This window comes from Schistocerca americana, chromosome 5 (genome assembly GCF_021461395.2).
Source record: "Schistocerca americana isolate TAMUIC-IGC-003095 chromosome 5, iqSchAmer2.1, whole genome shotgun sequence".
NCBI lineage: Eukaryota > Metazoa > Arthropoda > Insecta > Orthoptera > Acrididae > Schistocerca > Schistocerca americana.
The window spans coordinates 460352837-460371295 of record NC_060123.1 but is presented as its reverse complement, the minus strand read 5'-3'; the positions used below and the strand labels follow the sequence as shown (position 1 = coordinate 460371295).

Here is an 18459-nt window from a genome sequence, read left to right as displayed (position 1 = left end):
CCTGTGCCATAGTCTTCATTGGGTCCAGTAGCCCAGTCTCTGCTGGTTCCTGTGCTGCAGACACTGTCACTCTGAGTTACGAGGTAGCCTCCACAGGCTCCAGCACCATCTGCTCCACTGACACTGTCTGCTTCAATGCCACCAGCGTGTCCAGTGCCAGCCTGCTAGTCACCACCCAATCTCGCTGCAACCCTAATGCTGCTCCCATCCTCCTGCCTCAAGCATGCAGCCAGAGCTGGCCTCTGTTTCGAGGGTGGTGCCCAATGTATTCTGGCACCCATTTCTCCTGCTGTTCTGCTCTTGTTTTCCACTTCTTCCTTCCCTCTCCCCCTGGTGCTCTCTATCCTCATGCCCCTCCATGAGCTCCATGCTGCCAAGCACCGTTACATAATCACCAACTGGTCCCAATGCAGATGAACTCACCTGTGGTCAATATCTTCTGCCTGTTCCTCAAGCCTTAAATTTTCTGCTCCATTCCATGATGTGTTCTTTCCTGTCTGGCTGTCGTGTTCCATTCACACTCGGTGGCGACATCATTCCCTCTGCCCCTGGCCACCTTTTTGCCAACCCACTATGTTTTCTCAATGTACACTGTGTTGATGTCGTTTCCACCATCCCTTGGGCAGCCCCTCTCCTCTCGTGTATGCTCCTTTGTGTGTTTCACATCGTGCATCTTCCTCAGCCAGCTCCACCACCACATCCACTATAGCAGCCTTGCCTGCATTATTGGAGGGGCCCCTGTTGAGGCTAGCCTTCCTGTCTTCACCAGCCCAGTCATTGCCAACCTGGTCACAGCTGGCCCCATCACTGCTGACACCATCCCTATCCACATCAATGCATCAACCACCATAACTAGCCCAGTCATGACCAGCCTTGTTGTCACCAGCACTGTTCCTGCCACCACCATTTCTCCCAACACTGTGGCCAGCCCTGTGGCTGGTCTGTGCATCCCATCAGGTGCCATCATATGCACCGTTACACACCTGCACGCTTTCTATCATTCTGTCTCAAGTGCCAGCACACAGCCCTGTGTGCTCCATCTCAGCATCCTGTGCACCTGCACCATCAGGATTTTTGCTTGTTTCCTTGTGTTCCCTGGCTGTCGGGTTGTCTGCACTCACATCTCCACCTATAGCATTTGAACCACATCTCTTTTCTCTTTCAGCAGGTATCTCTCAGGCATGCACAAGCACCTTGTGCAGACTCTCATCTTGCACTGCTCTGGCCCGGCTACCATCCCCGGCCTTCCCCAACTGGCCAATAGCAGCTTCTTATGGCACTTCCAGTGCTGCCCTCATGGTAGTTCTGTCACCCACACCTCTCCTGCCACTTTCAGGTGCCCAGCTGCCCTTCCACAATGATAATCCAGAACCTCTCTTCTGTCCCAGACAGCTTCATGCTGCCTGTCTCATTACTGACAGACCCTCTCTTACAATGGCTGCACCATCTGTGGGAGGAGGAATGGAGTATACACAGAGCTGGGCCCCTGCATCCTCAGCAACTGCTGAATATACAGCAAGAATAATTTGACGAAGCACTGACAGGCCTAAGTGGAAACAAGGCATCTGGAGTCAACTAAAATCCCTCAGAATTACTGACATCAGTGGCAGAGCCAGCAGTGACAAGATTATTCTAAGTGGTATGCAAGATAAATGAGAGATGCAAAATACCCTCAGACTTCAGGAAGACTGTAATAATTCCAATTCCAAAGAACGCAGGTGCTGACAAGCATGAATACTACTGAACCATCAGTTTAATAAGTCATGACTGTACAAGATTACCATGAATTAACTAACTTTTGACAGTGTTGACTGGAGTACAATTTTTGAAATTTTGAAGGTAGCAGGGGTAAAATACAGGGAGCAAAAAAGTTATTTAAAACTTGCACAGAAACCAGACTTGAGTTATAAAAGTTTTAACACGAAACAGAAGCCATAGTTGAGAATGGGATGAGACAGGGTTGTAGCCTATCCCCAATGTTACTCAATCTCTACATTGAGCAAGCTATGAAGCAAATGAAGGAAAAATTTGGAAAGGGAATTAAAGTTCAAGGCGAAGAAACAAAAATTTTAAGATTTACCAGTGACAATTAATTCTATCAGAGATGACCCAGAACTTGAAGGTACAGTTGAATGCAACAGATAGTGCTCTGAAAACATGATGAGATGAACATAAATAAAAATAAAACAAGGTAATGGAATGCAGCTGAATTATATCAGGTGATGCTGAGGGAATTAGATTAGGAAATGGGGTACTAAAGGTAGTAGATGTGTTTCATTATTTGGTCAGTATAATAACTGATGATACCTGAATTATGATGTAAAATGAAGAGTAGCAATCGGAAGAAAAGCTTTTCTGAAAATTAAGAATTTACTAACACCCAATATCAATTTAAGTGATAGGAAGTTTTCTCTGAAGATATTTGTCTGGAATGTAGCTCTGTGTAGAAGTCTAACATGGATGGTAAACAGTTCAGACAGAAAGAGAGTAAAACTTTTAAAATGTGGTCCTATAGAAGAATACTGAAGATTAGATGGATACGTAAAAGGACAAATAAGGAGGTATTAAATCAAATAGCAAAAAAATAACTTTGTGGCACAACTTCACTAAAAGAGGGGATCAGTTGAAGGACACATCCTGAGGCATCAAGGGATTGTCAGTTTGGTAACAGAAGGAAGTGTGGGAGGAAAAAAATTGTAGGGGGAGATCAGGGCTTGAATACAGTAAGCAGGCTCAAATGGATGTGAGTTTTAGTAGTTATACAGAGATGAAGAAGCTTGCACAGGATAGAGTAGTATTGAGAGCGGCCTAGAAGCAGTCTTTCCACTGCAGATCAAAACAACATATAATTATCATTACATATTTCCAATTTACTATCCACATAGTCATGTCGAGTAACTAAGGATACATGGATAGTTGTATGAAGTTCCCCAAGGCCCTAATCTTGCCAGGCAAATAAATCCATGAATGAACAAATAGACTAATCTCCAATAGCTCAGGAAGTATCCTGTCAATGGATCCCTTCTTTTAACAAATTTGACTGTAACACACTTTTGTCCACAGGTAAAATCAGCACCTACCCATTAGTATTCTGATCTACCCAGTGAAATATGGCACTCATCTTACACAACACCTTCTCATAATTAATTCTTTGTGTTAAATGCACCATGTCTTTTTATTCATTCATCTTGCACAAAGGTTTCTCATAATTAATTCTTGATGTAAAATGCACCACACTGTCTCTTTTGACATATGTGTGGCACCAAATATGCCATATATATTTAATTCCTGATCATAGACTGAACACACTCAATGTTCACATCCTTATATTCAGTTCTTGGAAGTCCTTCACCTTGACAATTTTCAAGACAAATAAGGCTGCATTTAAATTCTGTTACCTGTTTCTCACCCACTGAGAATGAAGGCACAGACTCTTTACATACCTTCATCAAATTTGTATGAATTTTTGTTGGCAATAAAATATCCAAAAGAAAGAGTTTTATGACAGCATAGTATCCTATTTTACCCATTTTAGTAAGACAAGCATTATAGAAATATTTTAAAAAGCTGTCCAATCAATATTATTCCATATATAAATTTCACACTTGGCCTTTTTGCTGAACACAGTGTAACAGCAACAGTAACAACAAAATCATTGATTTCCATGTTATCTCTGTTTCAAGCCAAGAAATTGTCTCCCTGTCTTAACAAATAAATGAGGAACCTGCTCAAATTAACAATGTAGCATAAATAGACATAGCTTGTCTCATATGAGCATTTCCTTGACATTTTCTTTGATTATCATAACTTCTAACTGAAAACAGCAGGACTGGTATTCAAATCATGCTGACCACGACCATGAGTCATGGTTTTATCCCTTCACCCCTCTCTAGGGAAAGGAAGATATTGAGTATTAGAAGATTTCAACTTGATTTTGTGCCACGTATCATAACAAAATACATATACATCCACAATGGAAATTCCTGGGTAGAATAATGTGTAAAATAAAGGAACAGCAACTGCTCACCTTAGCTGACCAATGTGTGGTACACAGGAATACATAAAAGAAAACAGTATTTACACTAACTTTCAGGCTCTTGATTGTTCTCTAGAAAAGCTCTAAAGCTGGTCCAAATACTGTTTCCTTTTGTGTGTTTCTACGCACCATGCATAAGTCAGCTATATGTAAATAGCTACCTTTCCTTTATTTTACATGAACTACATATACAGTAGATACTAAATACCTCTGAAAGACAATTAACAGAGCATTTAAAAAGTGGCTGCATACACCATGATCATATAATCCACATAGTAACAAGCTATTGTCCACTAATTTCTGATGGATTTACTGTTGTTTTCTCACTCTACTGTCACATATAACTAGCAGGAGAAAAAGCAGATGCCAGATTGAGATTAACTGGAAGAATTCTAAGGAAATATAATGCATCCACAAAGCTGTCAAACCTTCATTAGACTAATACGTGAATGTTGTTCATCACTTAGGAATCTTGATCACTAGGATTCGATTAAATATGTATGAAAAAAGACAACATATTTACATATAATATAGGCCTGAAAATATAAAATATGTAAAAAATATGGAGACTAAAAGCTACTATTATCAAATAAACCAGACTTTATTATACCGAAAACAAAAACAATTTTAAGCTTCTTCAGTCTCACTTGTATTATTCATACTGTTACAATACACAATCACATTTTTTTTTTTTTTTTTTTTTTTTTTTTTTTTTTTTTTTTTTCAAAATTAAATCTAACTCTGTTTGAATGGAACAACGCTTTGTACTGACTGAAAGATCTTTCAACATTGCATGATGTGATTGGAGAAAACTTAAATTTACACAATTCTTCCACACAGCATACTGTTACTTTTTGCCAGCAAATTAAAACCTTCATTTTTCTGAAGTTCATAGTTCAATTTTTGTTTTAACAACACAGCAATGGGTCCTTCTGCTTCGCTAATTTTCATTTCTATGACTTCAATAATCTTTGCATTGTCTTTCAGTGCTACTGAAGGTTTTCACTGCCTTAATCTGACATGACAAAAAACATTAATTGCTTTTGATGTACACTAAATCACTGTGTAGAGTAAGATTTTCAAACAGTTCTTCTGCATTTAAAATACAAACAGACTCATCTTCAAATTGAACAATAATTCTTTAAATGTCACTGAAATGCTCAACACAATATTCAACTGCTTCTAGCCATATACCCCAGTACTGGTTCTGGTGACAAAATAATATTGGGATACAGCTCTTTAATTTTTGAGGGCCTACTGGGAGCCTTTAAAAAAATTTTTTCACGTTTGATATTAAACTATCAACATTTTTGTGATTTATCCTTGTGCATTCAGCTAATCTATTAATTCGAGGTGGCAAGTATGTTACATGAATCATTTTAGGGTATAAAACATTCAGGTCTTCTGCAGTTTTAGCCATATAAGGAGAAGCATCGGTAAATAACAAAAAAACTTATTTGTCTCTGATGCCATTAGGCCATAAAACAGTCATAGCATCATTAAAGGGCTTTGATGATGTTTGGTGGTTACATTTAGAAAGTTCTTCACATGCCAACACAAAGGATTTACTCGATTTATCTTCAAACAGTCACCCAATTACTACTTTACCAATGCACCACCCTTGGGTGGCTGTAGTCTCATTGACTGTGCCCCACATATGACCATCCTGAATTACACCTCAAATCAACACCAAACAATCCTCATAAATGCAGTTGTCGTAGTTTTTTCTCTGTGCAGATTCATCACAGATATGTTTTCCTGAATGCTTCTCATGAAAGCTACTAAACACTGGGTTACTTAATTTCCATAAAGGGATACGTGCACAAATCATAGCATAACACAAATCTTTCAAGAAGTTAGAATTTTGGGAGCCACTGGCTGTTACATCAGAAAAAGATTGTTGTTTGAATTCTTTCTTGTATTATTTACCTTATGTTTTGTGGTATATATGTGTTGTGAGACTAGAAACCATTGATCAGCTGACACAGATTTTTCACAAGCATTACAAAACAGTAGTTTAGCTTATGTTCCCAAAACACTTGTTTGGGAAATCTTCAACATATATTTGCAATTTAAATATAAAAATGTAGATGTGTAAATAACACAATGACACATAGCAACAAACCTCATTATTGTCAGCAGTGAATGACACAGATGTGAAGTTACACTTGGCTAGTGCACTACTTGTGGAGTGTGTGTCAGATGTTGTGCATTGAACATAAAACTCCAGTACAACAAAGTGGAAACGTTTAAAGCTGCAGTGTTATTGTTGGCATCGCTGGCCTGAACTGCCCACTTGATTGTAAGGCCTAATTGCTTTGCATTTCATGTGAAAGACAATCGAATGACAAAACAGAAAACATCAGGGAGTAGAAAGCATGTAACATATCTATGATGAAGACAACATATAAGGTACCATCTGTAAAATTTCTTAGTGAGCCCTTACACCCTAGTCAACTGGTATACATTGAGGGTACCAACAAACAATGACATAAAAAAATTGCTTTAGCTCCCTTAATTTAACATCCTATTCATTACTACAAACAAGTACCACATTTGATAATAGCACATTTATAAATGTGCTTTAATGAAAACTTGTAACTTTGGTGACACATTTTCACTACAAGAGATGACTGGCAGGGAAGGGCACGTTGACCGCAGTGGACAACATGTCAAAAACTGCTCCCCTCCCATCACTCCAAAAACATATTTTTAATATTTCACTCTCTAGAAGAATATTTGCTTTCTTCCCTCTTCCCATAATCCCTGATAAGCAACATTATAAAAGGCTTGCAGGGTATCTGAAAGGATTGAAAATTACTTAAAATGGAAATATGTATTTACATATTAATTTGTGCCCTATTTATGACATAGGATCAGTACAGAAGATTAAAAGAAGAGCAGTATATTTTGTTATGTGTTTGTGTAGTTAATGTGAGAGCATACTGGAAATGCTCTACCAACTTCAGTGGTTAATGTTACAATATGGACATCACACATCACAAAGAGGCACACTATCAAAGTACAGGTAACGTGTAATTTCCTTCCAGACGTATCTCACATACAGACAATGATGGTAGAATCAGAGAAAAAGTTTAAGCTTCTGCAAAGGATCAACAGCACTCATAAATGAAACTGGAGCAGGAGTGAACATTTGATATGATTATAAGAGACAGTATACCCTCTACCAAATGCTGTACTGCATCTTGTAGAATTATCATTTAAATGTTCTCCTACAACTATAAAATCTAAATATTTGTAAACACTAAATAGGATTAGTCTTTCACTTACCAGTTCATCTGCCTCCACTGGAAGTTCCAGAAGTGAATGTTTTATGGGCCTCCTCGAATACTGATATGTTATGTTTCCTTGAAAATATGTAGCAGCAAATTTTCTGAAATTGTATTCAGACAAATCTTCTTTAGGACCCTCATCTGGCTGTTGTATGTCAACTTTCCCATCAATGTGTTTATCTGTGAGCTATGCACAAAAAATTAATAAACACCTAACAATCAGAAACTTATGTTCAGCATATTAGTTAATATCCACACCACACTTTTGTCATACTTCATATAAGTATCATGAAGCTGTTATGTTTTCATTACTTATCTTCAGTTTACTATCTTCATCAAAGCATTAACATAAACAAAAAACAATTATTACCTCTTGGGTTTCTTGGTGGTCAAAGTCAAACAGCTCATCAACAATGCGACTGTATTCATTTGAGTCTTCATCAAACGCCTCAGGTTGAACTGCATGCCCATATTCTCTTGTTTGCATCTCTTCCACGAATTCTGATAGTCGTTTCTGTTGAAATACGTTAAAACAATCAACATGTGCTACAGCAAATATTAAAAAAAAAAAAAGAGGAAGAAGATTTTTATGATTAAAAGATTTAAAATTTATGTTAGGTGCTTACTGTTGTATAGCTCATTGTGTATGACACAGAAAACATGAAAGAGGTTCTTAATGAAAGGAACTGCAGAGACTGAAATAGTCTCATAGATTATATATTTCAAAGTAAATTTTGACAATAGTAGGTATTTACTGTATATTACAGTAGTAGTAGACTGTGTAGCTCATATATTGTACATAACAACTACATATACTGATAACTTACATTTTAACAGACCTCTATCCTCTTTTCTTGTTCCATAAGGTAAGTAGGCAATGTTTGCATACATATTTACCAAAGACATAAGTTACAATGTCTATTTCCTATCCAACAACAGTTTAAGTTCACAAAGTGATATTCAATCATTTTATTTTATTTTATTTACTTATTTATTTATAACAGAAAAAAGAAAGATGCCTTCATAGACCACAGATCTCCTACTGAAAATTCCACAATTTATCAGCTATTTCAGGTGACAGCATGACTCCTGTTTTGCTTTAATCATTTATTTTTCACAAGGAAATAAAATTTAACATAGTAACACCTTCTGTTGAGTGTATTCACGATCAATATTATGGTACACACAAGATGAATATATTCATCCTCACACATAATTCTAATTGCAATATTCTGAGGATTGGTTAGTTCCTATCTCAATACTGAGTTACCAGAAACTATTACTGTAAGGACACCAACAACAGAAAATAAGTAAAATATGGTGACTTCTTGGTATCTATGGCCCCCACAGCTGGCAATTAATTTTATCAAAAGTAGCTGAATTTAGTTATTTTAGAGGATACATAACAGTTCTTTTCCATTTCAAATTTTCACCAATACATACCAATAAATATATTACAGTTTCTGAAAAACATGTATATTTAAGAAAAAAGAACAAGAACAGTTACTAGCTTTCACAAAACATCATACAGCATTTTCTCTTTTAACCCTTCTTCCTTTGACTTACAGTGATATGCTAATCATCTACAGACAGAAAAGTACAAAATCTATATTAGAAGCACGTCTAGGACTTTTTGTTATTAATGTCTTTGACAATAGGTGCCACTTCTTCCTAAGTTACTTGAATTACTTATCAGAGGTTTCTGCACAGTTTTCTTAAATATGGGGTAGATCAATCTGTTGATGCTCTCTTAAAACCAATAAAATAAGATTATCTAATAGGAATCTCACAATCAAATGTCTTAGACAAATCATAGAAACTTTCATATCAAGTCTTTCATATCAACATTAGGACAGACCATGTCTTAAGACATTAGGGATTGCTGCCTGGAGCACTCTTGTTTATGTGTACTGTTCATGCTAACACTTTATTTGCAGCTTGCTCTCATATTTACACTCATTCAGTTAGTTTCACTTTTGAATATAAAGTTATTCAGTATCCTCTTTTTATTAAACTATTAATCAAAGTTTGAATGTCATATGATACATACTTTCATTTTACTAAGGGACATTAAAATGAAACGAGCTGGAGGCATAATTACAGAAACCTGTATGTTAGAAGTATTGACCCTGACTGTTGAGACACTTTTCTGACTATGAGACAAGGCGGTGATGGCTGTCTCATAAAATTCCCTGTGTTGCAATGTTAACCAGTTCCGCACATACAGCTGGACGTCGTCATATGAGGTGAAGGTTATGCTGACATTCTTTGACCAAGGTGGCCCATTTCTGATTCCCTTCCTGCAGCTTGGGACAACAGTGAATGCCCAGACTAACTCACAAAACTTGACCACCCTTTGCCAAGTGATCAAATCAAAACAACCAGGCAGTCTCACCCACGGGGTCATTCCGTTCCACGACTATGCAAAGCCTCATACGGCCAACACAGTCATGGCACTCCTGCAGAAATTCAAATGGGAGGTTGTCAGCCACCTTCCATACAGTCCAGACCTCTCTCCCTGTGATTACATCATTTTTGGTCCCCTTAAAAAGTCTCTGAGGGGCAGACAATTCACCTCGGACGACGACGTTCAGCTGTATGTGCGGAACTGGTTAACATCGCAACCCTGGGAATTTTATGAGACAGCCTTTCACCACCTTGTGTCACAGTGGAACAAGTGTTTCAACAGCCAGGGTCAATACTTCGAACATAAAGGTACTGTTTCTGTAATAATGCCTCCAACATGTTCCTTTTTGAACACCCATTATATGCTAACAGGTTAAATTCTTCATTGCTAGATTAACAAATTGAGATCATGAAACTAAAGAAATAAGTGACATAAAATGTAAAGATTATTATATTGCAGTTGTGAAACATCATGTGCAGTTAGCAAAGCTCCCCAGATACTGTTTTAAAGAAAAGCAAATAATTGAACCTTCCTGGAAGAATAGAACTGCATGCCATGGAGCACATGGTATTTATTTGCCAGGAAGTTTTTAAATAGCACACTTTCCTCTGCTGCATAAAAATTCATTCTGGGAGCAAATGATTATTTAGTGCAATGTATCTGTCCACAAAAGCTCTTCAATGTGTGGGCTGGCACAATGTAACATGAGAGAAAGAAAACCATCATGATTCATGTAGTCACTATGTAATCCTGCCCTAACGACTATATAAAATCAAGAGTTTCCTTGAAGCAGAACATTCTAGCAATAGAAATACTCATAGTTGCTAGAATTCCTTTGTTTGCTTTATCAGGATTTCTAGTTTCAATTTATAGACGTCTGTGGCACCTGCAAAACTGAATATTTTTTCAAGGCTTCCTAGTTTGATTCATACAAACATAAGGAAGTTTATAGCTGCTGACAGAGTCAGAACTCTCTCAGGAGTGGTATATTTATATTTACACTATCTTTATAAGCTGTATACCTAGAAATTCTTTGAGATAATGCTTATGATGCTGTTATAACACAAAAGAATTTCTGGATCAATAAATATGCTAAAACTTTCAACACAGAAGATGTGTAGAGAAATACTGATTGCACATATAGTGTATTAAGAGTCATTTCATATTTTTGTTTAACGGTTTGGTCTGTTTGGATATCTGTGGGACAAACTTATGTGGTCAGTTAAACTGGTAAATAACCATACCAATGTTACAGCTGTGCAATTCTAAATTTCAGACACTGGAATAAGCAGACATAGCAACATAGATGAGAATGTATCATTGTTCATCTGAGAAATTTACAACTAAAATCTCAAATTTGTTTAGCTATTGTTATTCAAGAGCTTTGTGTGAGACTAAATTTTTGTTCCATTTCAGGTCTCATTCTGATGCTACCATATAAAGTGTAGTGCACGTGAAGTTCATGGAGGTGGTACAAAACTGGTGAGTGGGAGGGGAGGGGTGTGATGTCAGGCAGAAAGTTAGGTGCATTATTAATTGTATACTGTAATAGTTGTGAAAAGCAGCTTGCTGCCTTTTGCTGTTAATTACCATCTTAGTACTGAAATCTAAGGAAAGGTATACTAGTTACCAGCCCTCACCTACTTTTTGAAATTTGTACTTCACTGACTTGTTTCTACAGATTACGTCTCAGGAATCTATGATATGAATAAATCTCTGTTAGCTGCATGGCAAGCAGCAGCATTCGTTGTAAAACTGCATCATCAGCCATAATCTGCTATAAACAGAACTCTGGGTAAATATGCCAACCTAATCATGTAAATATTTAACATCAATAGAAATAAACAGTAACTACTTAGTATATAACTGAGGAGGTTGCAGAAAGCAGCAGCTTTCTTTCTAATTTACTTGATTGGGTGTAGATGGAAAAGGCATGAAGGGAATTAAAGAGGACAGCTCATTGTTAATACAGTGTACAGATAAAAATTTCTGTGATTTGCTTGTCTGTTGGTAATATATACCTAGACTCTTTCTACATCCCTTGTTGATGGGATCCGTGTAACACGCTGACTGAATGAATACAATAATCTAGTCAATAATGTGCTTTTATGTGAGGAAAAGTTCCACCTCATCTGTATCTTGCTAATGCCTTTATTGTCTCAAATGACTAGTTTTGGTGGCACATTACCACATCCTCAGGCCCCACTACTGCCAAAAGAGTATTAGATTTCCTTTGCACTTTTATTGTGAAGTCTTTGTTACTAGCACATGTGGGCTAGCTTTCCTCAGGAGTCTCTACTTGACACTGTATTGTCTCCAATGCAATCAATGGATTGTGATCAAAATTGGGAATGAGTGTTTTAGAAGAAGTTCAAGAAATCTACTATCTAGGAAGTATGGTTATACAGGAAGATCAAAGCAAGGACCATATCAAAAGCTTGACAGATGAAGAATATTCTTTCAGTAAAAGAGCTCAACCAGTGTCAGATACTGATGGGAAAAAAGGAAGAATTTCCGGAAAGAGCATGCCTAGAGTACAGAATTGTACAGAAGTGAAATACTGATCATTGGTGATTCAGAAAGAAAGTGGAAGCATTTGGAAGTGGTGCTGTCATAGAATGCGAAAAATTATGTGGACAGATAAAGTACACAATGAAAAGTACAGAAGGGGCATATCAGTGGGAAAATGCTACAGCAACCACTATAGTGAACTTGGAGATGTAGTTAAATTGTGACATTGTCTTTTTCTGTCAAAATAACATTTCCAGTGCTTTTCCTCTGACTTAAACTTGTATAATAAGAAACATAGTCAAACAACTGAAACTTCTTATTCATTGTTCAGCTGATTACATCACTGGATGGTTTCAGTCTCCTAGACTTCCATTCTATTGTTCACGTGCTGATACTGAGAGTGGTGTTTGCCTCAGTTATGAGTACACTGTACAAAAGGGTAATAGACAGAGGATTGCATGACAAAAGGATTAAATAACTAATAAGACATTTATATAGTTTTTTTTATTTGATAAAATGTGTTCCATGCATCAACGAATATTTTTTTTTCACGAAGCTCAACTAGTTGCAAGTACAAACTTAGAAAAATGCTATGGTGATGAACATTATATATAACTTAAATAGATGCTTTCAGCAGCATGAATTGAAGTCTACATACAATACGTGGAAGTAAAATTTAAGTTACAATGATTTTAAACCACATCTTCTCCTTTTTTCTATATTTTTATTGAACTACAATGAAAAATACTGCTTCAATGTAGTGTTGATATTTATAGATAAATGATATTCAGATCTTAGATCTAAATAAATCATACAAATGTATTATGCACTTGCGTATTGTTTTATTTGCAACAAAATTTTAACTGGTGTAAATGAGTAAACAACATTTATATTACACTGACACTTATGAAAAAATGTCATAATTGTCTACACAATTGATAATAAAGCTGTGTACACAATCACAAACAAATGAATAACAAAACTTATCACAAACAGCACCATTAATGCTGAAAGGTGCCCTTGATTCTGATAAATTTGACAAATAACACAGACATATACATTACATGAATAGTCATTGAGTATAATGAGCAAAAATTTACACTTAAATATTCACATAAATCCATAACACATAAGATAGGGATGAGACATGAAGTTCTTTAGTCAGCAAAACAGAAATAGAGTCCACCAACACACAACATGTAAATGTATTTTCAATGACCAAATAACATCAAGCAAGATCATAAAAAATGTATCTCCATTTTGCTGTGTAGTATGTAGTAGTATGCCACATTCTACAAAATGAAGTACATAATATTGTTTGATATGTCTGCTCCAAGACAGTCATACTCTAAGAACTAAAACCTTTCAAGGCAAAGACTCCATACACCTTTAAAAAGAACTTTTACCCAATACCTGAGCTATAGTGCTTTACAAGTTGGTTTCTGTGTATAACATATTTTGTTTACAGCCAGCCTGTGGCACTCAAAGTGTCCTATAACTTATATACTCTTTGCAGCGACAAATGTAGACTAGTAGACATGCTATAATCAACTATTCACATGTATCTAGCAATATATGCTTCACTATGGCAGAACCTATAATACTGCAAATCACAGTTACGATCATATCAATAAAATACAAAAAGGCTAAATTTGAATCCATCCAATAATATACCAACAGTAGTCGAGAGGAAGAAAGATTTCTACCAAAACATAATAATTTTCTGGCAACTAAATACACTGACCAGTCAAAATATGATTTAAAACAGAAGAATAACATCAAAGGTAGTGAACTGTCTTTGGAGAGAGTTCAGGTAAGTAATATGTTAACATTGGGTATATCAATGTGCAATGTATAATGGAAAGAAATCAATTAAACAAAGGAAGACACATAGAAATGACACAGGAGGAATCACAACAGAATCAAAGAAATTTGGAAAAAATCTTACAACCAAGAGACAAACACAGAAAATGAGCATTTAGGGGAGACATGAGATATCATGTTGCTGTCCAGGGCAAGATCATAGACTAGTAGATTTTGGTAGCAAAATTTGAAATTTAATGCAGGACAAAAGCAGAAAGTAAAGGTCCCAACACCACCATCTATCCATTCTTTGCTGGCCAAATGCTGGCAGTGAAAACTTCTTGCACCATCAGTGAACAAATGGGTTACTTTTGTGTCCAGCTGCACTTCAAAAGCATCTATTGATGACTTTGGCAGCAGAGATGCATAACAAACAACTACTTAACAATACTTCAGTAATCTGATCATATTGTAAGAATGGAAATTAAAAGATCTAGAAGAAAAAAGCACACTTAATTTCATTCTTTAGAAATGCTGAAGAAAAGGAGAGGTAAAATGCAATTCTCACTGTGAACATCAGCTAATTCCATAATTAACAAAAACTATATTCATTCATTGCCAAAAACTTATTTACATATGAGGATGTAAATATTAGTAAAAAAAAAGAATGAATAAAGTTGTAGGGTACTCTCAATAAATAGCAAGAAGACTACTGCTCTGAATAAAAACAAAAAATAAGAGAAACTGTCAAACTAAAGGCTGTTCTCAAGAATATTTATATGTAATATTGTTAAAATTTAAATCTAAGACTTTTAGAGTATGATACAGATTTCTGAACCTTGGGAATGGGACTTCAGACTGAAGTGCTGCAGTGACCAATTTGAAACAGAAAAGAGTTTTAGGATGTGGATAAAAATAAGAATCTCTTTTCAAGTTCTAAAGGTAGATAAAAAAATATTTATGCAGAAGAAATGTCTGGAGGAGAAAAAGAAAAGAAATTTGAAAAGATGTGTTGAAATAAATTAAAAAACTGAGGAGTAAAGGTAATAGTGTTGCTAGCAAAGTTTTCAGTATTGTTTTTGTGCCTTTCAATGAATCAGTGCCTCTACTATTCAGTGAGTTGTTATGTTTACTCATTAAACTATTTACATTCACCCAGGAATTTCTATTACCATAACTTTAAAGGAATCCTGAATCCAAAGAAATTGCGAGATACAGATCTTTCTGTCAGCCTTTCAGTTTCTATACCTTAACTGCATAATAATTCAATGTTCTGATAGTTATTGAATGCTACTGATGACAAATGTAAAAAGGTTCACTGTTAGTGCAATTGTGGAGATGGAAAAAATAAAAATACGATCACAGCAACTGATCAGGTTCTGAGCAAAATATTTATCTGCTGTGAATCACACAAGCTATCAGCATGTGGTATGGAAAATTCCTGGAGGGAAAGTGGCCACATACAGAGCTAAATAAAACACTAAACATCACAAAATAAAAACAGTACTATGCTTGTCATATATTTAGAATATCTCCAAGGGACATAAAACAGAAAATAGCTTGTTTAAGCTACATATAAAATATTTTCATACATCTGAAAGATAACCCACAGACATTCTTGCAATGTTCAGTGACTGCTAAGTAGGAATGAGAGGAAACACATATAACACTCCAAAAAGCATTTTTAAGTAAGATAATCACAACTGCAGTGAAAACAAAAGTTGGCTGACATGACACATTTACTACACATATTTGGTTTGAGCCAGTAACTTCAAAGCACAGAAAACTGCAGCTAAGTACATATGGATGTACAAGCAGCTTACCACAAGGCATACTTACTGCTTCAATAAAGATTTGTGAGAGGATTCAAACCTGCTAAATATTCTGTATATACTTCCTCACCACTAAAATATGAAGTTTGAGTAAGTAACTCAAAAATGCTAAGCCAATGAGTTGATTGTGAAATCAGATTTTTAGGGTAGGAAAATGTATTGCAGTAACTGCCTAGACTGCTGTTAACTCCTGACTTTCATTCACCTCTCTCTTAGCCTTGTTCTCAAACCTAATTTTTCCTTTTAATCTTAAATTCTGGAGAAAGAAGGAAGGGATAGTGCAGGAGAACAATAGTCAGTAATCAACTGCTGTCAACCTAATAGGGACACTCTGTCATCAAAACAATATCTTGAGTATACTCGGTAAATTTAATTTTTTATGTTTACACATTATAAAAACTATTGTATGTCAAGAAGAAACAGTTATGTAAAATAATTACTGTACTTACTATGAAGAACTGTCACTAACTTAGTACAATATGAATTACAATAAGAACGTGAAGTTTACATTCACAATTACAGATTTAAAGATGCTGTAAAGATTGAGGGAAGGTAAAATTACAAAACCATAGCTCATTATAAATGTTAGTTTATGGCTATGTAACTACATAACTTGAGTAATAATTTAAATAAAATGCTTTTGGAATGGAAATCATAACTACAAAATAATCTTACTTCCACCAGGGAAAAAGATGTATGCCTAAAATCAGGTAAATTGTAATAAACATATGCTTTAGGCAGCTGTTGTGCAGCTCTAGCATAACAACAACATTATGCACTGCAAATTGTTGAAGAGTCTCATTATAAATTTATAAATATTATTTGACACGCACACGAGGTAATGAGTAACGTGTCCTAACATGTTTAATATGTGGTACCTTATAGTTCTGTTCAGCAATGGCCTTGTAATTCTTTGTACCTGAGTTCTTCAACTGCATTTCTTCTTTCTCTCTCAGAGTGTATAATTCTTGCTGTTTCTTCTTGAACAGCTACAAATGTAAGAAAAATAAACATTAAGATAAGTAAATAATCCTCCTACAATGGAAAATCTCATTACTTTTATGTGAAGTAATGGCAACATTAAACATAAAATTCTAAAGCTTCACAATACTATTTGGATAAAGGAAGGAAGAAAGATTGGATTTTAATATTCCATAAAAATGAGGTCATTACAGATTAAGTGCAACCTCAGATCAGAGAAGCTTGGAAAAGGAAGTTGGCCACCACACTATTTTAAAGGAAGCAATATGGTATTCACTTTAAGTGGTTTAGGAAAATCACAGGAAACTTTAAGCTGGATGACTGAATAGGTATTTGAGGCACAGTCATCTTGAATATGAGTCCACTGTCTCATCACCATGCCAGCTAGCACATCAAGTAGAGGCATGTCATTACATGTCAACACCAAAAGTGGTAATAGGATGAAAAATACCTGAGTACCAACACAATGAAAAGAAAACAAATATTTATTGCATGATAAAACAGCCATATGGCCAAAATAGATTAAAATTAAGTACAGAAAGGAGAATGGTTTTAGGATCTAATCTGAAAATATTAATTATTAAAATACAACTTTGGAGTGGTTACAAGTTCAACAGATAAAATGAGGGATAAAAAGAAATTGGTTTGTGTGAGTGTGTAATAACTGATGTAAAGTAGTCATTGCACTCTGTGATTTCAAGCATCAATTTGTGAATGTTTGAATACAAATGGAGAGTGGACTTCACATGTCAGTCACCAACAAGCATCTGGCAACATGAATTAAATGCAAATTAAGACCGCAAAAACTGTTGCAACATGGTTGTTTAGTCTCAATGGCTTTAAAAGTAGTTTACTCCAAGGATGACAACCAGTGACCTAAACAATAAATTCTGACGCACATACAGACATTCAGAACAATATTATATATAATCTGACACAATATTTGCAGGCATTTTTACCAGGGACTATAAATAAACTTTAGATAAAACTTCAGCTCAAGCCTTAATCTATTGTTATAAATGTGGCTGAAGAGTATGAGTCTACACCAACATACTGACACAAAAACTGGGTCAGAAGCTTTAAAATAGATATGACCTGTTCAGCTACCAGCGTACATTACTTGGAAATGGAACTGTTTCTCACATTCAGCAAGAATTCTTCCACTCTTAATGGAAAATGGTGTCCATGGAGACACTTTCAGAAGCTGACTGTGTAGCGATGTAATGTAAATGATTCAGAAGTCTGTAATCTGTGCCCCTACACTGAACAAAGATTGCCAAACAAACCAGTAGCTGCAATATGAATCACTTCCATCAATTCCAAAACTATACTAATTAACTGTTTAGAACATTAGAGTGTGAGTATCACCAAAAACGTTGTGAAAAGAAGCAAAATAAGTAGAGCTGACCTAGCTCCACCAAAGGCCAAGAACACTCCAAAGAATACAAAAGTAAACATTCCATTTCCAGATTGCTTCAATTACGTCAAAACACTGTCCTTTACAACCTGCTTTAACTGTAAATTCCATGACATATGATGCAGCACTTCAAGAACAGGCTGCTGGAAATAGAGAGCTAAAATAGTAAACATGTATGA

The 18459-nt window shown here is 35.7% G+C and overlaps 1 protein-coding gene across 1 annotated transcript in view; it reads right to left on the bottom strand.

Annotated features, from left to right (window-relative positions):
- The window catches only part of LOC124616139 (myosin-VIIa-like), a 388269-nt gene that overhangs the window by 195389 nt on the left and 174421 nt on the right, over positions 1–18459 (bottom strand). Inside the window, exons 17-19 of the mRNA XM_047144413.1 lie at positions 16761–16871; positions 7700–7843; positions 7328–7516 (exon numbers count right to left, since the gene is read on the bottom strand). Of these exons, the coding sequence (XP_047000369.1) occupies positions 7328–7516; positions 7700–7843; positions 16761–16871 (444 nt within the window). The remainder of the gene's footprint in view (positions 1–7327; positions 7517–7699; positions 7844–16760; positions 16872–18459) is intronic.